This window comes from Bufo bufo, chromosome 3 (genome assembly GCF_905171765.1).
Source record: "Bufo bufo chromosome 3, aBufBuf1.1, whole genome shotgun sequence".
NCBI classification, from domain to species: Eukaryota; Metazoa; Chordata; class Amphibia; order Anura; family Bufonidae; genus Bufo; species Bufo bufo.
The window spans coordinates 98,543,860-98,569,837 of NC_053391.1; the positions used below are offsets into that span (position 1 = coordinate 98,543,860).

The 25,978-nt window shown below is 45.5% G+C and overlaps 1 protein-coding gene across 3 annotated transcripts in view; it reads right to left on the reverse strand.

The window, feature by feature from the left end:
- The window catches only part of SSH2 (slingshot protein phosphatase 2), a 229,781-nt gene that overhangs the window by 8,185 nt on the left and 195,618 nt on the right, over positions 1-25,978 (reverse strand). For 2 of the 3 annotated variants that reach the window (XM_040423390.1, XM_040423391.1), the window contains 11 exons: positions 25,743-25,846; positions 24,266-24,330; positions 17,673-17,794; positions 12,715-12,783; positions 12,113-12,178; positions 11,825-12,019; positions 10,846-10,939; positions 9,467-9,595; positions 3,960-4,006; positions 1,993-2,139; positions 308-508 (listed from right to left, as the gene is read on the reverse strand). In XM_040423390.1, coding sequence (XP_040279324.1) covers positions 308-508; positions 1,993-2,139; positions 3,960-4,006; positions 9,467-9,595; positions 10,846-10,939; positions 11,825-12,019; positions 12,113-12,178; positions 12,715-12,783; positions 17,673-17,794; positions 24,266-24,330; positions 25,743-25,846 — 1,239 coding nt within the window. Of the gene's footprint in view, positions 1-307; positions 509-1,992; positions 2,140-3,959; positions 4,007-9,466; positions 9,596-10,845; positions 10,940-11,824; positions 12,020-12,112; positions 12,179-12,714; positions 12,784-17,672; positions 17,795-17,885; positions 17,980-24,265; positions 24,331-25,742; positions 25,847-25,978 lie in introns of those variants that run through there. The other variant, XM_040423392.1, reaches the window with a different exon arrangement.

A 25,978-nucleotide genomic window follows, 5' to 3' on the forward strand; every position in this document is an offset into this window, starting at 1 on the left:
CCACCCTGAAACCTTACGCCATAGTTAAATATGCTATAATGCTGGATGGCCACACGGTTCTGCCTGACTGACACGCTTGTATTTCATTCTCAGCATGCAGAATTACCTTGTATATGTAAACACTGCCATAATGAACTTTGCAAACTATCTTCTACCTCCGTGGTATCACTCGCCTATAGACCAATATTGGGAAGGCAGGCACCTTGCGATGCGATGGCTCTAGTTCCTCCACAGTTGACTATGTTGCCTTCACCTTTCATTCATCCACAATGTAATTATTAGACCAGGACATGATCTAGAAGCTCACCTGGCTAGTAGAATGCCCTGATATTCCTCGAGCTGCTTCATAAAACTAGGGTTAGGTTTGGTAACGGTTCGCCTCTCCTTCACGTAGTCGAAAGCCCGATCCAGGTTCCAGCCGTACTCCTTCATAGCGTAGGCAATCACAGTGGAAGCGGAGCGGCTGACGCCCATTTTACAGTGCACAAGACATTTAGCGCCATGTTTTCTGCAGGACAACAGACACAATAAAGCGATTATTACACAGCTTCCGCCACTAGAGGGCATGAATGTCATAACTCAGGGAAGGAAGGTGGCGGCTTCTCGGTAACGCAACACTTGGAACACGTGTTGGGTGTTTAGAAATCAGTGATGGTACATCTGCCGGTGTTTAGTCAACATTAACACGGGACCTGTGCCTCCTGTCTCGGCACAACGTGACATAGAGGCACTTCCTGCAAAAACATCCTATTCAAAATAATAACCAATATAGCAATACAGCGCAGGACGACCAGGCTCCAGAAAAACGGTACCACCAACAGGAAAACCCTCTAAACTCAGAGCTCTAAGAAAAAAAAAGAATTACTTCTTAGTCTACTCTCATATGGAAAGTTGCAAAAAAGCTGAGAAGTGAAGGGGTTGTCCAACCAGTATTTATTTTTATTTTTTTAACAAATAAGTGATCGAGGGACCTGGGAAGCGTTGGAATGAGTATATTGAGATGAGTATTTTATTTTGGGGGGTGGTGGGGGAAGGGTTTAGCAAACCCCCCACTTGGCCGGACTTGTAAAGAGAAGAGGACTTGCCGACTCCCCGCTGCTCCTCCTCCAGGTCTGTAATGCTCTGCTGGGCTCCTGCGATGTCAACATCAGGTTTGACATTGCCACAGTCAATCACTGGCACGGCTACCCTTATGTAATGACAAATTGTCACATGACGCAAGGGGATCCATTCTCCTCCACAGTCAGTGGTTGGCTGTGGCGATATCGCGGGAGCCCTGCGGAGCATCGCAGGCCTGGAGGAGAAGCAGTAGGGAGCCTGCGCCGGGAAGCAGCCAAGTCATCTTCCCTTTAAAAGTCCGGCCAAATCCCCTCCCCTCCCCAATTCTTATACAACCCGTTTAAGGCATTTTGAGTCTTATGTATTTTAGTATTCGGACACCTTTATGGTAGCCATACACATTAGGCAAATATTAGATGTACCTGCTGATTTCGGCAGGACAGGCCAACCAGCTAATATACATGGGAGTTTTCCAGCTCTCCCTCAAAACAAATGTTGGTGCAAAGAAGGGTCAGGATCAGTTTGTGTTTTCTGTACTGAAAAAACATACACAACTGGCCGAGCATGCATGTGGGCGAGGGGCTGGAAGGAATGGCTGTCAGCTGAATAAGCGTTTAAGGTGTATGACCATGTAACCATCTGCATCGTGAGCCTATGCCAGAGGTTCCGTCGTTTTGATGGAAGAGTAGCCATGTTAAAAGTGGCACAATTTATTAGACGGTTATCATAAGTCGATGAGGTCAGTCAATCACCTGTCGTAGCGTCATGGCTGCCATTATCAGCAGAACCAATAATGCTAGTGTGAACAGAGCCTTAAACAAGTCTCCTCTGCCGGAGCTGAGAGCTGCGTCGTGCCCCTCTCCTGTGTTACCAGGTGCAGTTTTTGGATGCGATGTCAATAAATCAAAACGACTAACTTGACAAGGTACTCACTTTGCTTTCGAGATGAATTTGTACGTATCGTTCCAATACGCCAGCAGGTCCGTGTCCTCCTCATCGTATACTCTGATATTGTGATACTCAAAGACACCAGGAAAAAAGTTATCAATCTCCCTTGTGACGTTCAAAATGTATCTGACCCTGTATTAAGAGAAGAGGGGGATGGGGGGAAAGTGATTAATGTGTGGACCTTCCAAAATCAAAAACACACGGTGTAGATATCAGAAGCTCGCACAGACCTACTGCAGACCATGCCATGAAAGTAAAAGGTTAAAGGTTAATGGTGCACCCCTCATTAGACATGTGTTTAACACACCACCTACCTTTCCCATAAGGGTTTAAAAAAAAAAATTGTAACTGCAGGAAAGTTATCTGTGAGCAAATGGTTCAGAAAACCTTCTGCGTTCTTAGGATTGGTGCAGGTCCCAGAGGTCGGACAATATGCCATCAATTTACAAGATGGGAATACCCTATGACGGGGATCAGCAACCTGCGGCACTCCAGCTGTTCTGAAACTACAACTCCCAGAATCCACATTTCATTTCTCTGGGAGTTACAAGAACAGCCAAGTGTGCATGCTGGGAGTTGTAGTTTCACAGCAGCTGGAGTGCTGAAGGTTGCTGATCCCTGCCCTATGAGAAGGTTACTCTTGGTACGTGGGCACGTCTCTGGTCTTTGTCTGCAGTGTCCCCAGGAATGTTCACGATGAGGTGGCAAGTACTCAATGCTGACTCTTGCTGCGTTGGTTAGGTGTGCACTGTATTGTAGCACAATGACCATGACTGGATGGTGCGTCAAGGTGAAACATTCCTTTCTTACCGAAACAGTGCCACTCCAGTCAAGGGGCCGTACCTGGTATTGTAGTTCAGCCACCTTGAAGTCAATAGGACTAAGCTGCAATACCGGACAAAGCCTATGGGCAAGAATGGCACCAATTCTGGAAGAAAGCAGACATGTTTCTACTAATCTCATGCAGGTCTAAGAAGTGTGACTTTTGACATGTAGAGGTGACATGACAGTCAGCAGGTTTGATCAGGATGCTGGGACCCCCTACTGATTGCTTAAAAGAAGGGGCAAAAGGACTAATCTGGGTGCTGTTGCTGTTCCCCTTCGGCTTTGCTTGGCTCACCTTGGAGATCTGGGCATGCAGCGCATTTGAGTCTGTACACGGCAGATGACCCCTAAAGGCTGCAATGCTTTCTCCCGACTCCTCCTAACATCCATGTTTGGCCAAACGCGTATGTGTATTCAAAGGGGAGAAAGCTGCTGCCAGACACTACTGGTGGCTTATCTCCTAGGACAGGCATGCTCAACCTGCGGCCCTGCAGCTGTTGCAAAACTACAACTCCCAGCATGCCTGAACAGCTTACGGCAGGGCATTGTGGGAGTTGTAGTTTTACAACTGCTGGAGGGCCGCAGGTTGAACATGCCTGTCCTAGGAGATCAAAAGGATCGGGCGATATTATTCACTTTGCCTGATCCTCCTCTTCCCCCAACAGATGAGCACACATCACATCGCCAGCCAAACACGTCCTTCTTGGCAGGTTCGGCTGACAATACATTAGCGTGTATGGTATGGAGCCCTTAACCAGGACTTGTCAAGAGTTTGATTTATATATAAAAAATAAAATAATTAAAAAAAAGCTGCCCCTTAAAGGGGATGTACAGGATCAGAAACAGTGCTACATCTGTCCACGGGTTGTGTCTGGTATTGCAGCTCAGCTTCACTGAAGTGAATGCGGATGAGCTGCAATACCACAGACAGCCTGTGTAGAGGGGTGGTGCTGTTTTTGGAAGAAGGCAGCCATGTTTTTCTGATCCTGGACAACCCCTTTAAGAGCCTGAATCTGGTATGCACCAGTCTTCTATATGTTTGTTCTGCAGTCTTAGATTTATCAGTAACCATGTTTATCAGTATCCATGCACATATACGTAGTCGTGACATGCAATGATCTCCTTACCCTCTGTTCTGCAGATCTTCCAGGTTGGAGGCGTTCCATTCGGAGCCCTGTGAAAATAAACACCAATTAAGTAATGACTCAAAGCCCCCCTATGATCTCACTCCAGTTACTTAACAAGAACTCATCAATTCCTAAAAAATAAATGGACAAACTAGAAAAGGAAAATCTTTGCCAACCCCTAGTAAAAAAAAAATAAATGGGTGTGGGGAGGGTTAACAAATGTGCCCACTGTTCCCTTACCCTATGTAGGACGTGATGGCACTGGTGATACAGAGAAGACAGGTGAAAGGGTTAACATTTAAAGTCCCGCATCTGTTCCACAAACCTCTGCAGGAACAGCACACAGAAACTTACCACGAAGGCAAACAGATGACCTCACTATACATGTAATGGGTCCGGGTAATTGGACCCATGTGAAAAGCCCTTCCCAGGGAGAGGAACAACCTGTCAAACCAGGTACATCCTCCACCGAAGGTCACGTTTTCACTGATCTCGCACGGGTTATAAGAAACTTTTCGGAGCCTGCCCCGGGGACTGCGTGTGCAGCAACAAAGGCAGAACACAGCTGCATCCTGGTGCCAAACACGCTAAATCCTGAAGACTTAAAGGGACACCGAGTAGAAAAGCTGACCAGAAGAAAAGAACATTTATTCTGCCAGTCCACATAGACATTAGACTCCTGGCAGGATCCTTGGTCATAATAAGCTTTATGCAGCTCGTACAGTTTATCTGCACCAGCATCCTGCTCGGCAGAGGTTGAATGTAGTGTCTTTAGTACAAAGCTCTTCACCCTGTGGTTCTGGGGTTCATTAGGTTACATGCACACTGTGGCAAATTGCAGATCCGCAAAACACTGATGGAGTCCGTGTGCGTTCCGCAATTTGCACGGACAGCCACCTATTCTTGTCCGCAAAATGGACAAGACTAGGACAGGTTATATTTTTTTTGCGGACCACGGAATGGAGCAATGGAGTGCTGTCCGCATCTTTTGTAGCCCCAATGAAGTGAATGGGTCCGCATCCAAGCCGCAAAAACTGTGGCTCGGATGCGGAGAAAAACAACGTTCGTGTGCATGAAGCCTTATGCAAAATGTAACACTAACACACTGAATAGATATATCTCCACTAATGCACAGCAGTCAGTTGATCCGTACACAGACAGGACACAGTTTGTGGCAGAAAATCTGGGCTCATGCACACAAACTTATTTTCTTTCCGTGTCAGTTCAGTTTTTTTTTTTTTGGCGGACCATATACGGAACCATTCATTTCAATGGGTCCACAGAAAAAACGGAAGGTACTCCGTTCGCATTCCGTTTCCGTATGTCGGTATTTACGTTCCACAAAAAAATAGAACATGTACTATTATTGTCCGCATTACGAACTGTTCTATTAGGGGCCAGCTGTTCCGTTCCGCAAAATACGGAATGCACACGGACGTCATCCATATTTTTTGTGGACCGCAAAATACATACGGTCGTGTGCATGAGGCCTTTGTCCGAGATTTTGCTGCACTGAAAAGGGTGACATCCGCAGCATAGGTTGACATGCTGCAGATTCAAAATCTCTTTTTAGGCAGCTCAGCCATTTTGCTGGTACTGTAATACTGTGGGTGAAATCCACCGCCTATACACCTCGTGTGGACATACCCCTTAATGAACAGACTGAGCGAATAATAATCTCAGTACTTCCACCCAAGCATGGATCTTTCTCAAGTCCACCGTCGTCAGGAAAAAAAAAAGAAGACCCCCTGCTCAGGGGTAACACACGCTGGGATGCTGTTAGAGGACCGCCCCGCGGCATGTAATTACACCACTGAAGAAATATCATGCAGGGAATTTATCAGTAGCGTTGCGGCAGGTTTTTTGCTTAAAAAAGTTTCAATCTGCACAAGAAAGTTGGAAAATTGAACATGTTTACAAAAGGGGGGGGGGGGTTACTAAAGTCAGGAAATGGTTCTCATAGCAGGCGTAGAATTCACTTTTGGACATTAGGACACTTCAACATGCTTATTATGTTTTGATATATGCAAATGAGCCTCTAGGAGCAACGGGGGCGTTACCGTTACACCTAGGGGTTCTGCTCTAACTGCTATGCCCTCTGCACTTTGATTGACAAGGTCAGGCAGAGTAAAAGTCATTACACCTCACGCCCTTTCAATCAGTGTTTTTTTTTTTAGATTCATATACTGATGACCTATCGGGATAGGTCATCAGTATCTGATAGGAGGGGGTCTGACTCCCGGCATCCCACCAGCTCTTTGAAGAGACCGAGGCGCTCCAGCCTCTTCCTAGGCCAGTAACATCACCTTCACACCTTCCAGGAGTCAGACCCCCACTAACAAAACATTAGTGACCTATCCTGAGGATAGCTCATCAATATAAGCATCCCGTAAAACCCCTTTAATAAATTTGGCACAGGTCACACTCCAACTCAGTTGCCAGTTTAAGCAATACACTAACCTACTTCAATGCTGTGGATTCATGGATATACGATTTTGGGGCTATGACCCTTTCCACTTAGCTCCGAAACTGACGACACAGCAGAGTGGACTGCATTGTGGTGTATTAAGTGCAGAAAGAAATTCAGTCCCCAAGACCGCTAGATTATTTCACTTCTCTAAACTTACACTTCTAGGCCCTCACTACAGTTCCCTCTCACTCAGAGCTGGGCCCAAACTCAATAAAGCAGAGCATCACTCAGATCGTCACCACTCCACACGTCGTCCAGAGCTCGGACCAGTCCCTGATAACCATCATACATAAGGGATAAAGACCAGGGATGGAAGACTTCCAGGAGGGCCAGGGGTCAGCCATGACAATCTAAAGCACATGCTGGACTTTCACCGACCTCTCTGCATCTCCTGCAAATCAGGGCTCATGAGAGGTAGAGTATGGTCCTACAGACATTCATCAGTGAAGAGCCATCATGTCAATTACAGGGATTATCCAGGAGAAGCATTTTCATCTTCGCTGTAATAAATCAACTTGTATTCAAATCCCTAATGGCAGGCAATGGCTGCAAGGCTCACTCTATACATGCCCCCCACAGTAGTTATATATTTGATATAGCATGGCTCACTCTATACATGCCCCCCCACAGTAGTTATATATTTGACATAACATGGCTCAGTCTATACATGCCCCCCCCATAATACTTGTATATTTGATATAGCATGGCTCAGTCTATACATGCCCCCCACAGTAGTTATATATTTGATATAGCATGGCTCAGTCTATACATGCCCCCCACAGTAGTTATATATTTGATATAGCATGGCTCAGTCTATACATGCCCCCCATAATACTTGTATATTTGATATAGCATGCCTCTACACATTGGCATTTCTATACTGGCACCCTATTAGAGGTCACATTGTAAGAAGCTTTGCGCTGTACAATACTTGTAGTCGGGAGGGGAGCGGGTAAAAAATAAAAAATAAAATCCCAGACAGCCCTTTTAATTTAAATTTACGATGGATAGCAATGTGGTATAAGCTGCAGCAAAACCCTGGAGTTCTACAACCACACAATGAAGGAGATGCAGGGATTGTCGGAGTGCCGCGGGCATTGTCTGAGGGCCGCAGCCCCTTCAAACAGCTTATGTAGCTTTGGACCCCCACCGATCTAATGTGGACTGCCTGTACTAAGCATAGGCCATTTTGAAATCACGTACGTCCCATTAATTGTTCATTGTACAGATTAAGCAGTCCCCGCAGAGCATCCATGTGCTGCTGCCACATGCCAATCGTCACCTGGAGCCAGCCGCACGTTTTAAGGGAATGTGCAATCATTGAATATTTGCTGATGTCAGGACTTCCTCTCATTTTTGTTTCATGAACGCTTCTTCCCCGAGGTACTGTTCATATCTTGGCAATGGTCCCCGTGCTTTGGGATGCATTCTCCCTACAGGGAATAGGGGACGCTGCCAAGAATCTTTCTTTCCCCCCACAGACCTAGCTTTGAAGATAGTCTTCCTTGCACAACAAAGCCTGCTGATTGCTCCGCAGTTCCCTATCCTCCTGTTACCAGGCCTGAAGATCAGTGTCCTTGCAGCGTACATAGTTTAACATCCCCCGAGAGCCTGCCGGTCATCTGGCATTGACCTCGCTCAGCTTCCTGCTCTCTGATGTGATCAAGTAAGCTACAGGGATCTGTTCTTTCAACGAGCAGGAGAAGTACAACCTGTCCTCTGCCTCCAGTGGTGAAAAACTACCAGAAGGGATTGTATCTACATATCTACTGCCGATCTGGAGGGTAGACGGTATAATGCTGTAATGCTGCGGTGGGAGGGGGCTTACACATGGGGCAAGCTGCTTCCTGCATTACATCCCAAACTAATGAGTCCAGTGACCTTATAAACTTGCTTCAGTTCATCGCTGGCTGTAAATGGTTTCTTTTAATAGTTTACAAAATATGATGAATGATGTGGACGCGCTACCACGTCACGTACCATTTCACTGCGTGCCGCATGCCCGTGAGTAAAGGCCGCCATACATATTAGTATATTGTCAGGCCGACAGTCTAATGTGTAAGGGAGGCTCCAGACTCTGCCCAGACAGAGGATGTCGGGGAAGAGAAGGATCGGGCATAGTGAATATGCTCACCTGAGAGATAAGACGCCAGAGGTTTCTCCTCTCTCCACATTGAATACACATACACGTTCATGGCAGTGTAGTTTATGCAGATTTTGTTGCATTTCCGCACCAAATCCACACAAACTCGGCATGCGTTTGTTGCAGATTTTGCCATGGATTTGTCCCAGATCTGCCCCTTTGGGTCCATTCACACATCTGTGTGTGTTTTGCGGATCCACAAAACACGGACACCGGCAATGTGCTTTCCGCCTTTTGCCGGCATTAATAGAATATGCCTATTCTTGTCCGCTATTGCGGACAAGAATAGGACATGTTCTATTTTTTTTCTGGATCGGAATTGCGGACCCGGAAGTGCGATGTGCGGCCCCATAGAGATGAATGGGTCTGCAATTCCGTTCCGCAAAATGCGGACGGAATTGCGGATGTGTGAATGGAGCCTTTGCAGACTTAATTTCCTTAGCTTGTAAATGAGATTTGCTTAGCTGGTACCGTATTGCACTACCGATCTTCAACATGAAGGTCTGCACCTTGTGCATGTGGCCTTACCATAAAGACCTCTACTGTGCTACCCAAACTGCAGATTTACACAACCTCACCACAAGTAAAGACAGGCTACCGAGCTTTATGTGGAAGCCCGCTCTCTCGTCAGTAAAGGCGTCATCGAGATGCAGCAAGCTGATCTTACACATAACAAGCACTTCCACAAAACTGAATATTACAGTATATCAATGTCCCATTAGGGAAGTTCATAGATTGAGTTGAAACATAATTCACAGGAACGTCCTGAGGTCGGTATTGCACAAATTTCTGACGTACTTTGCAGAGTCCTGTGTCTGGACATGAATTACAGGAGGAAGTACAAGCAAGGAGAGGCGGTATAAATGCAGCAGGTACACAGAGCAGCACTCTTACCAGAAACACATGGTCAAAGATTTCGGTGGGGCTATCCATCTGTCCCAAGATGACAATCATTTCATTGTCGATGAACTCTTTGAATTCTCTCAGGTTACACACCATCTGCATTTCCAGCTCTGTCCGGATCTGCAAAGCAGGATCACACATTGACTAAATTAGGAAAAATCTGCGGATATGTCAACCTTCAACATGGCTGCTATTAGTGTGTCTACTTGACGACTCCAAATGACAAACATTGCCTAGCAATACATCACATAGTTCCGCAAAAAAGGCTTGACCACAATCCCAAAACTGCATCCTAATAGAGCAAAATATAAAACAGGAGGAAGACATGAGGCGGGTCTGATCCTGGTGGAGAATATACTGTAAGAAAGGCATGGACTTGGGAAGAGCTAAGCCAATGAGTAGCGGCATTAAAGGGATATTTCGGCTGTGTGCAGTTATCTCCTACCCACAGCTATCTCTGAAACTCCCATAAAAATAGATGGATCGGCTGCATGCATGCCCTACCGGTTACTTCATTCATTTTGGGGGGGCTCCATGGGGTCCACATTCTTGGTGGGGGTCCCAGCAGTAGGACCCCCACCAATTTAATTAGTTAGCACCCACCCTGTGGATATAGGATAACATCACATGACCAGAATAACCCTTTAAGGTAACCCAATTAAAGGGTTTTTTCCAAGAGCAAGAGAAATTTTGGAAGACCCCTTAAAAGGGGTTATTTAGGATTTAGAAACACATAGCTACTTTCTTCAACAGATGTACCCGTTGAATGGGTTGTCCCATTACATACACTTATCCCAGCAGTTCCAGGGGCCTGGGCAGGAGTCCCTCACTCCTCCCGCTGGCAGAGAAGGTAGACTGTCGGTTATCCCTGTCCACAGGATAGGAGATAAGTGCCTGACTAGCAGGGGTCCGCGGCCGATCATGAGAACGGATGCCCTGTGGATTGGCAATCACACAGGCACGCTATATGGGACTGCTAGAGATAGTACACGTGCTCAGCTATCTCTGGCAGTCCCAGAGTTGTATGGACTTAGAAAACATGGCTGCCTTCTATCAGAAACACTGCTCCACCTGCCCACTTCTCGTATGTTGTATAGCAGCTTAGTCCCATTAACGTCAATGGTGCTGAGCTGCAACGCCAGGCACAACCAATGGGCAAGTGTGGCGCTGTTTGTGGCAGGAAACAGATGTTTTTCTAATTCTGGACAAACCTTATACTATGGGGCAATACACAAAAAAAATAGAATAGACCGATATTCTTCTGCAGGTCGTAGGGACAAACACCAGTGACCAATAAGAGCTTGGAAATGTCCTTTCCAAGTTCTGAACACATTTACTGGGATGACAAGATGACTAGGAGATTTCCTCACCTCTTTGGATGTTATGTTCTCCAGGTCCTTCTGCATCATGATTTCTCTTAATTTAATTTTAATCAAACGTTCTGTGCGTTCTCGCTCTGTCGGGCTGTTAAAGAAAAGTGACAGCACTTCATTTACTGAGTGTTAAAAGCCATGTTCGCACAGGGACAGGTGCTGGAGGTGAACATTCCCCCTAGTTGCCATCATCAGAGCGGCCAGGGATGTTCTCATGGCTGCAGTATGATGGGTCATGTCTCCCACCTATCCTGAGGCTGAACAGCCTTAGTCCATGTATGGCTCTGTAAAGGAGCTAATCGCATTCCATTAACCTTGATTCCTGAGGCCTTATCACCCACAGCAAAAATAGCCCGACTAATCACATATGATGCTGCTGCCGTACATCTCTACAAGAGACAGTACACATCTCCCCTAACGCTGGGTGATTGGCTGATGTACCATTATAAAGTGCAGCCCCCCCCCCCCCATTTATTATTTAAGAAGCACCTGCTGCCCCTACAATAGAAACATGCATTTTGAGTTCAGAATATTCATGAAAAAGCACATATGGGAACCAGTGGTTTCAATGACAGACCCTAACCTTGGGTAAAACCACGATTGTGCAGAGACGCTTCTGCTGGTGCTCTGCAGCGTCGGGTTTCATCTGCTCTGCTTTTTCAGCATGCGAAGTACACATCCCATATACCTTATGTGGAAACGTACTCCGCATGCTGGAAAAGCAGATCAGAGTGGATGGAACCAGAAAGGTGTTCTATATAATTATGGGTTCACCAAAGGTTTAGGTCATCTTTAAGAGCTACATACGCATCCTAAAAACCATTAAAAGTAGTGTGTGGTATTGCGTCTTTGCTCCATTCACCTCAATGGATCCAAACTGCAATACCAGACACAACCTATGGACCGTTTGATGTTGCTTCTGAAAGAAATCACGCCCCCCTATGGACGACAACAGGTATTGCAGGCTGCAACTTACACATCGGTGAACAGGACGGGTGAATCGGAGCGGTGGGACTGAACATCCTGCATAGCGTTCCATTCGTTGACCGATGTCTGGTCAGAGTTGATGTGACTCTCATAGTAACTAACCCACGTTAAGAAAAGGCTGCCTGGGTAGTAATTGTTGGCACGAGCTACCTCGCATGCTTTGTGCAAGCTTTGCAGTGCAGACCTACAGAAAAAGGAGGAGGAGGTTACAAGAAGAATTATGGACATGGCAGCAAACTCTGTGAGAAGGTGTGACATAAAGAGACCTGTCACTTACCACATGGCTTGAACGGACACTGGCTTAAATATGTGAACCCTGTTATCTGTAGACACGCTGAACCCCCTAGAAAATAAGCAGAAAGAATTAGGTGAGATTTTCAAAAAATGGTTAAGAGATACCATATAATAGTAAGGCGGTAGAGCTTTCAGATGTACACAACATATATTGAAGGAACACTCCTTTCCACCTCCTTCCATATCCATGTCTAAATGAAGGCTCTGCTTTACATGAACCTGTACTTTCCATAAGTGGACAACACTACTCTGGCCCTATATATGGAGGTATATAGTCAAGAGATCATCTGAATAGCTTGAACAAAAAAGGAATGTTCCATGCCAAGATGGGACAAAAAGGAGCCAGAAAGCAGATGGAAAACATCTGAAAGCTAGAACCTCCAAGAGACGGGGGAACCAGGAGCCATATATTACTTGTAAAAGTCACAGTTTTTTAAGGGCTGCCATAATATCAGACCACTAAAAGGAGCACAGCTGGTGATCATGTAGATTAGGGATTCTTCTTACGAGTTCTGGGGATGTCGATGTTGGGGGGGGTCTAAAATCCCAGACATGTACATTTTAACAGAATAATTTAAAGCTTACCCATCTCCGTCCAGGTGTATAAGGGTGTCACTCCACAAAGGAAGAACTAGGCCCATGGTACAAGAACCGCTAAAATGCAAAAACAGAAGATATAGGTTAAGCACATCGAGAAGTCAATTACAGTATACACAGAGGTTAACAACCTGCATATAACTCAATAATTAAAGGGGTATATATGCCATCAATGTCACATCATATCCTATCGCCAGAATGGGGCACACAAAGTGAAGTAGAGCACACCGAGCGCGCAGCTATTTTTGAACTCCCACAGCAGTGAAAAGAGGGTGGTGGCGCATGCGGATGCTCTTGGTTTACTTCAGGAGCCCCATTCTGGAGATATGAGTGGGTCCCAGACATGGGACCGGCACCTGACACTGATGGCACATCCTAGCGATATACCATCAATGCCCCAAATGAGGCACTCTCTAAGGTTTGCTGGCCCTCGAAATGGTTAATATTCTTGGAATAGGCCATCAGATTAGTGGGGTCCAACACCCCGCCAATCAGTTATCTTGAATGCCACAACTCTGTCCATTGTGCAGTGCACGGAGCTGGTAACTGCAGCAACACCCCCCCCCCCCCCCGCCCAATACACTGCAAAGGGAGCAGCCCTGCAGTAACCAGTTCTGTCCACTATAAAACGGACAGAGTTGTGGAGTTCCAGCACCGGAGGAACAAAATTACAGCTAGGAAAGGAAGGGAGGGGTGGGGGAGGGGAACCACTGCCGGTCTGATATTAATGATCTATCCTAAGGACCTGTTTAAAGGGCCATCATACCTTAAAGGGATTGGTCTATAACCAACATATAAGGATTTGTGTGGTTTTAGAACACTAAAAGGGTTGGAGCTATGATAGACAGCTGACTGCTTCTGTACATCACGCCTCACCGATTTCTTTTGTCCCTAATGAAGACAACTGGTGGACCTCCTGCCACGCTGGCCTATAATTCATCAGAAGCAAGTTTACAGGTCATTGGGCTGTCTTTTACAGATTCAACTAAAAACTGATAGTCTCAAACACAGCTCTCAAAGTGACACTTGTCTCAATGACCTGAAGAAGTCATATACTCAAGGTGAGCGTCCTGTGTATGTGATGAGCACATGGAAAAAAAAAGGCATCTCATGGTGTGAGGGATATTTTTAGGGAGAACCGATTAAGGAACCTAGCAACCTACCCAGGAACCCGTCATAAATATTGAGGCTAGTAAGCCCACGAAACCCGACCTGTTGATCTAAAAACAGCTTGGCTTCTATAGGCAGTTCTCTTCTCCGAAGCTGTCAGCACATATAATGGATGTCAGCTATGCCACAATGTCCAAGGTGAGACCTATTAATAGGTTTGGGCAGGCTTCAATGGTGGTCACTCTTTTTATGTGGTAGCCACAATACAGAACCAGGAAAAAAATAAAAAATAGCCGTTTTAAATACATGAGAATTTGTAGGCTGTGTTCACATCAGCGTTGGAGGTTCCATTGCAGGATCCACCTAAAATGTTGGAAAATTAGCTTGGCATTCAGTGCTGCAGTGATTTTGCTGATAATATAATGGCCAGGACGCCATGACTGAAACTTGATGGACCACATTATAATCAATGGAGCCTGTCATACACCGTTATTGCCCATCAATTCTGCTGTTCTTCCCCATTTGCAATGGAACTGACCCCAATGTGAACACAGCCTTAACAAGTCCGTTGTTTCTTCAGTCGACTCTACGCCTGTCAGGTTGTGGAAACAAACTACTGGAAGAACTGGATGAAAGTGCAGAACAACTTGTCTACCTTGGGTCGGCATAAACCTACCACACCACAAACTGTGAAGAAATGGAAGATGGCCAAGACGTGATAACTGCTCAGTGTAAATGTACAAAAACATCAGCAATAAAATGCTCACGTCGCCCGACTTGTCTACGTCAGCACATATTTGCATTCCTCATGAAATAACAATTGTGGAACATATTTTCTTATAATTCTGCATTGTTAGGTCCCCCCCCCCCCATGGATTCATAGATTACTAAGAGGAATGGCATACTGTACAGTTATAAGAAAAGATTTTCCAGAATTGATATATCATGGGAATTACACTAGATGCGTAAGCATTTTTTGGATGGTCTTCTGGCTACTTGTAATATTATTATGTCTGAATATAGCCCCAATTTTAGGATCCTCAAGATGCTGGACACTTTTTGTATGCCTGGCTGTGCAAAGCATGCATGCGTATGGGGGTGGGTCAGTAGGAATCGCTATCAGCAAGGGGGGAACTTAAAGTGACCCTGGAAAAAATAATAATTGTGGTCCATGTTGTAGGTGTAACCAAAATGACAGAACGCAAGGTGGCTGGGGTAGGTCGGGGGGGGGACAACCGTCTGGGGTAGGTATATAGGATGTCAGCTGCATGTATACTCCACAGGCAACTGTGACACCATGTCAATGAGTTACAACATTTTATGTGCATTTGGCACCACTGATTTCACATTTTATATCCTTCCCGTTTTACAACACCGCAGAACCTGCCAGATTTCACTTCACAATCAGGCTCCATGACTGAACTTTCAGCAATGCAAGAATCGTACTGGCAATGGTATCAACTAGATATAAGTAGATACATAGGCTACAGAGAAGAAACCAGTCCCAAAACCACCTCTCAGCACACACGCCATGTGAGATGATGCTCATCCAGCTGGCCGGTCCTTCCCTGTTGGGAAACAGAATCATCTGTTTTTTTTTACTTTTTTCTACACGAGACCAGAGAAAATTGACGGTTCTCCACCGAGGAACCATCGGTGACTAAACATCACATGCCGGTCTCGTGTCAGCGGAGAGGAGGGGGCAGATATGACACCAGGCGCAGGTGGGGTTTCAAAACAAGCAGTGAAATATTTTCCATAGTAACCAGACTACAAGGCTATGAATAACATTACACTTGAGATTCCTGGCATAGCAGTTCCTTGATTTTCCCACTAGCTGCTGGCTAAAAGATGGATGAGAAGTACGGAGGCTCCAGCTGCCAGAGAAAATGGGAAATCAGAGGGGAAAACTCAAGACATGCCACATCCAAGAAGTAGGGGAGAGTAACCAGAGGTCTTCAGTGTGAAAGTGAGGTGGCACCAAAGAGAGAAGAACGTTCTGTACATCGGGAGGTTTATTCTGGGAACTTGTGTTCCGTGGCTTTGAAATGGACAATAACATGAATACAAATTCATCACAGGTGTTATCTCACAGGCTAGGTGATAACTGTATGATCGGTGGGGTCACAGCGATCACTGGAAAGGGGGTCCCGAGCCCCTGAGCATAGAGTGCATGCACGACTAGAGCTCCATTTAAAATCCAACACTGTGCTCAGGAACCCCATTCTAGTGATCAGTGGGGGTCCCAACTATCATACATTTACCACCTACCTATATTTTCATGGATGAAGCCATCAGAAGATGACCTATTGTTTAAATCACATTTCTCCATTTTTTTTTTTTGAATTTTTGGTGATGTTATCTTTAATTTTTCATCACGTCACTATGTTTAAAGGGATTCTGTCATGAGATTTTAGCCCTATAAGCTAAACATATGCCCATGTCCGTACTAATACCATGAATCCTAAACTGCCCTTATTAAACCTGCTTGTAGCTCTATTAGCCCAAAAAAACAGGTTTTTATAACCTGTCAATCACCTACCTAAGGTGCCCAAGGGGTTTTCGGTTAATACCTGGTGCCTGGCAGCACCCATTGCCAGAGACGGCGCCTGCGCACTAGGCTCAGCCTGAAGGGCCGCGGATTCCTGGCAGCGGCTTCGTTGAGCGAAGTGCGCATGCGCCCGGCCCGATGCGTATGCGCACTTCGCTCAACGAAGCCGCTGCCAGGAGTCCGCGGCACATCAGGCTGAGCCTAGTGCGCAGGCGCCGGTTCTGGCAGAGGGACGGGAGGATTGCGGAGGCGGCGCTGAGGTGAGGAAGGCGGCGATTAAGACTGGGAAGGCGGCGCTGGGCACCAGATGGCGATGGGTGCGGCCAGGCACCCGGTATTAACGGAAAACCCCTTGGGCACCTTAGGTAGGTGATTGACAGGTTATAAAAACCTGTTTTTTGGGCTAATAGAGCTACAAGCAGGTTTAATAAGGGCAGTTTAGGATTCATGTTATTAGTACGGACATGGGCATATGTTTAGCTTATAGGGCTAAAATCTCATGACAGAATCCCTTTAAAAAAAATCCTGCAGTTTTCAGTGGCCACTAAACCTCAAAACACCTTGAGAAAACCGGACCCACCGTTCATAACAGGCGATGGACAAAGCTCATGTACTCCCCCCTCCCTGTACAACGACTTCTGCATAGTCACAGAGCTTATCCACAAGTCAAAGAGTCATCTCCTGTCTATTGCGCCCACTGGCTATATGGCTGCCGTAAAGAATCTCTCTGAACGCTGTTAGCACCTCAGGCAAGATGGCTGCCCCCATAATCACGTGCAGAAAAATACATGTACAATCAGAATTTAAAAACAGATTAGAAAAAAGGAATATGTTTCACTATTTGGGTTTAATTAGTAAAAAGAAAAATAGTAATATAATAAAAAAAATTATACACACACACACACATATATATATATATATATATATATATATATATATATATATATATATATATACATACACACATATACACACACACACACACACACTATATATATACATACATACATACACATATACATACATACACACACATATATACATACACACACACACACACATATATATACATACACACACACACATATATATATACATACACACACACACATATATATATACATACACACACACACACACATACATACAACACATTCCATTTAAATACTGTAAAATGTTTGGCTCAGCGGAGCATGCATGGGGTAGGGGGTATGCAACCATCCAGACAAATCTGGCATCACCTGCCTATAGGGGGAGAACTTTGTCATTAGCAGTTATTATGTACCTGTCGTTACATGGAAAATCGATCCCCAGCACAATGCTCTCCTCGGTGTCTTGCCGACCATTTGTAGATACGACGACCATGTAGCGCGTTCGGTTCTGATAGGTGCTTTCCAATTTTACGGCCTAAAACAAAAGCATATATTAAAAAGTTAGTGCTCATCTAAAACATTACAATACAGCGAGCAAACCAAAAAACTGACCCAGCGAAACCAACCTGCATTTTGACCACCATTAAAGCGAGATCAGTACACACACCGAGAAGACTGCATGTGTACTGAAGCAGGGAGGTTTTTCACAAGAATAGAAGTCGGGATTCTTTCATCACTGAGGATGACGCCACTCCGACTCCATGCCAGCACCCTACCAAGAGGAACTATTTGAAAGAGGGAGTCACCGTCAGCTAATGACTGCTTATCTATAGAATGGAAAGTTCCACGGTTTCCCGATAATACTTCTATATCGTTCCACAGGGGTTTCAAGATCTCTGCTTGCTGTAATTTAAAAATGTACCTTACGGTATACTTTCAGTGGACAGAAGTCAGTCCTGGTCACTTTATGTACTCAAGAGCGGGACTAGGACTCCAGAGACTGATGTCCAGACCTGGGTTATTAAAGGGATTGTCCGGGATTAGAACAATGTGGCTGCATTTTTCTAAAACAGCGCCACCTCTGTCCACAGTTTGTGTGAGGTATTGCAGCTCTGCCCCATTGACTCCAGTGGAGCCAAGCTGCAATACCAGACACAAACCACAAACAAAACCAGCTTAGGGCATGCCAAAATGACCCTCATGGCATATAGTGGGTGCATGTGGGACTACGGGCACAATTGTTTTCCCAGCATATATGCCAAACATTAAATGAACAAAAGTACAGTATGAGCAAGCGCTGGTGAGTGGCAGATATCCTGGTGTAAACTTTACACAGGGCCTGCTGCACCGCATCTGGACGTCCGTCCTCCGCAGGAAGAAGGCGCTTCCTGAACTATGTGCCATATCAAAGAGGACATCTGCACGGCCAAGAGACACCGCAGGGATTACAGTCTATTGTGTTCTCACATTCTGTGCAAGACGTCAGCTGTGTGCCCAGTCAGGGCTGACTCTGCAAGAACACGAGGATGAGCAGTGCCAGGTCTTCAGGAAACGGCGCTCTGTGCCTGCGATTCCAAGAAGCCAGCTTACATCGCAAGCAGGAAAAAGCAGAACAATACAGATCCATCAAAGGCTGAGCCATGACCGATGGGGGAGAAAAGGTAGGCCTGATCTTCCACATCACCAATGTGGTTCTTCTATGATGGCTCCAACCCTACCATTGGTAGAGAGGACATCCCAATAAACAGATGCTCGGCCAGTCGTGCCTAAAATGACGCGCAGAGGCATGTGTGTGCCTCTCTTCATTCCCAAGGCCCTGCGCTCCAAGCGTAATGACGTCACCATTCGCTCCCATGCTGCGAGCACATGGTGAAAGGAGCGAGCGCTTCTCCGCGTGCAAGAAGTACATTTTTCTGCTTTAAAAAAAAAAAAAGCCGCATTATTACTGCTGGGAGGCACTATGGGGGACATTATTACTGCTGGGAGGCACTATGGGGGACATTATTACTGCTGGGAGGCACTATGGGGGACATTATTACTGCTGGGAGGCAATATGGGGGGCATTATTACTGCTGGGAGGCACTATGGGGGACATTATTACTGCTGGCGACCACTATGGAGGGCATTATTACTGCTGGGGGCCACTATGGAGGGCATTATTACTGCTGGGGGCCACTATGGAGGGCATTATTACTGCTGGGGGCCACTATGGAGGGCATTATTACTGCTGGAGACCACTATTGGGGCCATTATTACTGCTGGGGGCCACTATTGGGGCCATTATTACTGCTGGAGGCCACTATTACTGCTGGGGGCCACTATTACTGCTGGGGGCCACTATTACTGCTGGGGGCCACTATTACTGCTGGGGGCCACTATTACTGCTGCGGGCCACTATTGGGGCCATTATTACTGCTGGGGGCCACTATTACTGCTGGGGGCCACTATTGGGGCCATTATTACTGCTGGGGGCCATTATTACTGCTGGGGGCCATTATTACTGCTGGGGGCCATTATTACTGCTGGGGGCCACTATTGGGGCCATTATTACTGCTGGGGGCCACTATTGGGGCCATTATTACTGCTGGGGGCCACTATTGGGGGCCTTGGTGCCACTATTACTGCTGGGGGCCACTATTGGGGACATTAATAATGTTGGGGGCCACTATGGGGGACATTATTAATGCTGGGGGCCACTATGGGGGAGATTATGAATGCTGGGGGCCACTATTAATGCTGGGGGCCACTATGGAGGACATTATTACTACTGAAAAAACAATGTGTCTGGTTTTCATGGCCATTTTTTGTGTGAATGGAGCCTAAGAAAACGTGTAAATATCGGTCATTCCTATTCATTTTCCCTTGACAATATGTGGGGTCCCGGTAAAAAAAAAAGAAAAGAAAGCATCTCTGCAACAGAAAACTGCACCAAAACCCCAGCAGTGTGCGCTGTGTATTACAGTAGGTCCCGCTCACTGACGTAGGGGCCCCGCAGCTGGGCCTATTGGCAAGCGACTGAGCGGAGGAGAAAGAAAATCAATTCTTGGAAATCCACAGCCATTAGATGACTATATGACTGGAGCAGACACTAATTGGGTGAGAGGTAAATAATATGCTGCCCACAGCGGGAAGGATTGCATGCTGCGTGCAAGGACTATCCAACGTGACCGGTCTGGGCGAATGCAGAACAGAAAATGATCAGTTTGGGAGGGTTCAGACTAATTATCATGCCTAGCAACATGGAAAGCAATCGTAAAATAAACTCCCGAAACCAGTCATTCACATCAGTCAGGGCATGCACATGTACATCCAGGGCTCAGTTATTCCTGGGCTTATCCCATATTTGCAACAAAACCTTGGTTAAGGCCAAAATGACTGCACGCAACATTTTTTCCATTTGGAATACATAGATCTGCATTTTATTATATTGTTGCTGCTGCCTTTTTGATAGAAAACCTAAAGCACCACTGTAAGGGAGACAGACTTCACCCTTGTAATGAATCCTCCCGACAGTGCGGATAGATGGGCCGCTTCCCCTTTTTTACATCCACAGCCGTTTTCTCCTGGTTGCCCTTGGAAACAGACAGCGGTTTGGCTCCAGCACTGTGTGCACTATGGGGCTTGGTTGACACTTCCATAGATAGTTGAGAATATATGAATTTTAAGTGTAAGGCCATCTCAGCAGTGGCTGCTTATCCGGGTATAGGGTCCAACTTTCCCTGGGAATCAGCTTACTTTTGCAAGGCCCTTTTATTTCTGCAGATGCTTACCTGCAAAAAAATAAAGGATTGAAAATAAAGGATTGGGCATGCTGAAATCCAAAGCCCAATCCTTATTTTCCTCCAACAGCTGTCATCAGGGTTGGAATACGGACACCTCCATACACATTAGATGGTTGGCCTGTCCCAGCAAAATCAGCAGGCTTGGCCACAATTTATTTAATGTGTATGGTTACCTTTACACCGCAGCCTGCTGAAGACGTCTGGATCTGGCACTGCCGGAAGCTGCCTAAAGGCCCGCTGACCCCATTAAAGGGGTTCTGCACTTTCATTTAACTGATGATCTATCCTCTGGATAGATCATCAGCTTCTGATCGGCGGGGATCCGACACCCGGGACCCCCGCCGATCAGCTGTTTGAGAAGGCAGCGGCGCTCCAGCAGCGCCGCGGCCTTTTTCACTGTTTACCGCCGGACCAGTGACATCACGACTTGTATCAACTAGCGTGGGCGGGGCTAAGCTCCATTCAAGTGAACAGAGCTTAGCCCCGCCTACGCTAGTTAATACTAGTCGTGACGTCAGTGGGCCGGAGGTAAACAGTGGGAAGGCCGCGGCGCTGCTGGAGTGCTGCTGCTTTCTCAAACAGCTGATCGGTAGGGGTCTCTGGTGTCGGACCCCCGCCGATCAGAAGCTGATGATCTATCCAGAGGATAGATCATCAGTTAAATGAAAGTGCAGAACCCCTTTAACTATAACGGGGACCGGAGGAGATTAGGCCGCAACCTGACAAATATGCTGAGAATTGTGCAGCGGTTTTAGGATAATTCTCAGCATATTTGCCAGGTTGCAGCCGGACCTCCGCTGGTGCCCATTATAGTTAATGGGGCCGACGGGCCTTCAGGCAGCTTCCAGCAGTGCTGGATCCAGACATCTCCGGCAGACTCCTCCCTGCCGATGTCAAGCCCTAGTGTGAAACTAACCTTAGTAGGCAACTATAAGCACTCTGCTGTGGTGACCAACTGTAGACAAACCATAGCCGACTCCCCTAATGCACTGCTCTGGAAATAACAAACAGGCAGAATTCTGAATGCAGCTGTGGATACCAAGGATAAACACAGATGGGCAAAGCAAAGTTCCTTATATGCAGATTTTTATTCTGTCTAGGCTTGGATAACCAACCATTACAAATATTTAAAGGGAGGCTGCCATCAAAAAAATAAATCACATATTAATGGCCTATATGAGTATATTGTATTTTTACAAAAAACAAGTGGATGGTTTTCTGAATATAATTTTTGAAAAATCGCTCCATGTATTCTACTTCCTGTCCTGACATCTTAACTTCCTCACTTAACTTTCTCAGTCAGACCATTCACTCTGACTTAATTAGCGCATACGTCACACTGTTATTTCAATTCTACAATCTACCAGTATAACGAGGATGAACGTGGGGATAACAGCTTCCCCTCACAGCAGCGGCAAACTGATAGTGTTTTGTCGCTCTATAAGGCCTCTTTCATAGGGATTGGCTCCGGATGCCTTCAGGGAAACACGCACCATTTTGCAAGCAAGTTCAGTCAGTTTTGTCTGCGATTGCGTTTAGTTGTTAGTTTTTTTCCGCGCGGGTGCGATGCGTTGTGATGCTTTTTTCCCGCACGTGATAAAAAACTGAAGGTTTACAAACAACATCTCTTAGGCTACTTTCACACTGGCGTTTCTGGGTCCGCTTGTGAGATCCGTTTCAGGGATCTCACAAGCAGCCCAAAACGGATCAGTTCAGCCCCAATGAATTCTGAATGGAAAAGGATCCGCTCAGAATGTATCAGTTTGCCTCCGTTCAGTCACCATTCCGCTCTGGAGGCGGACACCAAAACGCTGCTTGCAGCGTTTGGATGTCCGTCTGACGAAACTGAGCCAAACGGATCCGTCCTGACTTACAATGTAAGTCAATGGGGACGGATCCGTTTTTACTGACACAATATGGTGCAATTGAAAACGGATCCGCCTCCCATTGACTTTCAATGTAAGTCAAAACGGATCCGTTTGCATTATTATTATTTTTTTCATGGTAATGCAAACGGATCAGTTCTGAACGGATACAAGCGTTTGCATTATAGGTGTGGATCCGTCTGTGCAGATACCAGACGGATCCGCACCTAAACGCAGGTGTGAAAGTAGCCTTAGCAACCATCAGTGAAAAACGCATTGCATCCGGACTTGCTCGTGGATGGAATGCGTTTTTTACTGAAGCCCTGTTCACTTCTATGGGGCCAAAGCTGCGTGAAAAATGTAGAATATAGAACATGGTGCGATTCTCGAACAACGCAGAACTGATGCGTGAAAAACAACGCTCATGTACACAGACCCGTACCCGCATGGAAAACGCACTCGTGTGAAAGGGGCCTAAAGGAATTTATATCTGTGCCGACTGCTACAGAAGGACAATATTTCGCATTTAATTTTCATGGTAAAGCGCTGCCAAAATGAAAAACAGCCAAAATTGCTAAAAATAAATAAATAAATAAAAAAGAATTCTGAATACTGAACTGAATTCAAAAATATACTACTTTCTGGCAAAAGTTTCCCTTTAACCAGCTGCTCCCCATTAACTTTATGCTAATGTTTTCCCCCGAACAACAGTTTATAAAAAAAGAACACCGGGAAAATCCCAATGGGTGCGGTTGTCTAAGGAAACTTATCTATACACCAAAAGCTTCTGGATAACCTTTGGCAGCTCGGAGTGATTGCCTCAGCAGAAAGCCACGTGAGACGCTCTTCAAAGCTTGTTATTTTACATGGAAATATCAAATGAACGTGTACACCCTTCAGGCAGGTATGGTATACAGGTGAAACTCGAAAACTTAGAATATTGTGCAAAAGTCCAGTTATTTCAGTGAAGCAAATTAAAAGGAAATGCATTAATGCAACTTAAAATTAGAATTTTGCGAAAAGGTTTAATATTCTAGGATCAAATTGTCACACTCTAGTCAGCTAATTAATCCATACCCCCTGAGTATAGGGGACCTGAGATTGTGACTTTGGGGTCTTCATAAGCTGTAAGCCATAATCATCCAAATTATACCAAATAAAGGCTTGACATATCTCGCTCTGCATGTAATGAGTCTCATATGTTAGCTTTACCTTTTAAGTTGCATTACTGAAATAAATGAACTTTGCACGATATTAAAATTTTTCGAGTTTCACATGTACAGAGTGCGGAGTAACTCCGCCAGCAATGAGGGCACGACAGAAGCAGAATGGAAATAAAATGTCATCATAAGGACTCACCAAGCGGATGTTGTCCTCGGGGCGGAGGAGTGTAAACATGGCCTGGAGGTGTTGCTGAAGGTCCCCTTAAAGTACAGAGCATAGGTCAGAGTTATAACGTGCCGACTTCACCGGCCCCAAAAAAATAAAAAATCCAAATACATTATATACACGACGTGGACTAAGCAGGTGAATTCTGGCATCTCCACCCTAGAGACCAGCAAAACAGACAACAGCTTATCCCATTCCAGACCTCCGGAGTACAAACGCATTGAATCTCCCATAGGCTGCAATAGTGATTCATTGCAGTCTATGGGAGAAGAGATGACGATCATGTGTTCAAGTCCACGATCATGTGTGTGTATATATATATATATATATATATATATATATATATATATATATATATACACACAAAAAAAAAAAATCACACCCCTTACCCATATTAAATACAATAAATTAAAGATCATAGGTATCACCATGTCCCAACACTCCTGCGCTATTAAGATATAAGCGCAGCAATACCAAGTACAGCCGCTATCCAATGAACAGTGCCGGGCTTGGATGGCAGAGTGCTACAGCCACTTCAAATAGCAGGTGGGTGCGGGTGCTGGGAGTCGGGGTCTCGCCAATCACATACTGATGGATATATATATATATATATTTTTTTTTTTCACAGTGAGATCCATGAGCCCCTGTATATGTACGTTGTGCACTCCTCACATAATATTCTATAACCTATCGATATATTTTAGGCTATGGTTGCTGTGATGGCAGACAGATTGATGGTAGTTATACATTTTTCTTTAAACATAACTAAAAATTTAGACATAGCATAGTTTGCACAATATAATATGTACAGTACAGATTTGTGACTGCTGTCTTGCCTTTAACACTAGATGGCGCTCTACAATGGCAGCCTATGGATATTTGCAGGTGACACGCTTCATTGTATGTAAATATGCAAAGACATTACGTTCCCAGGAGAAAGTATATAATCAAAAATGGTTACCCAACTATAGAATAAGCACGTCAAAGGGCAAGCCTGCTTATAAATAGAGCCGACTAAGTCCAGGCGAGCGCATCCTGGATTTTATAGTAATTGTCACATTGACAATCTGTGTGCAGGAAAATGTAAGGTGAAGGCCTTTGTTCGGCGGCTCTGGCTGCGCTGTATTTTTCCATCATGTTGGGTATTGTTATATCATGTAAGTCATACAATGCGCCCGAAAGGAGATAAAGCACCCGAAGCAGAATACTAGGTGAAAATAATACTAAAGAGAAAGAAATAAAAGATCTTCCTGGAAAACCAGTTTTCATTGTCTACATGGGTCTAAACCTCTGCGGTATTACAGTGTGCCACTATACTACTGCCTTACAAGCTTATACATACCAGATATACACATTATGGGACCAGTTGGAGGACACCCTTTAAATGCTCCCTAGGCATTTCTGCTAATTTCCCCATCAGACCGTACAGGACTAGATCCGCACTTACCTGCATGCTTATTGCGCCTGTGGCTGATTCTTGGGGTACTGGAGCCATTTCCACGTGGAAGGAATAAGGCAGCACCTTTCACGGTCAGGAAACTTTCGCTGATGCTGCAATAAAAACAAATACAATTCAATTAAAGCTGCAATATACTGACCTCCGCCCTGGGGACCGCACTTCACTTACAAGTTCACAATAATGGGGGCCTGATTACATACACCTCAGCCCACTTCTTAATTTAG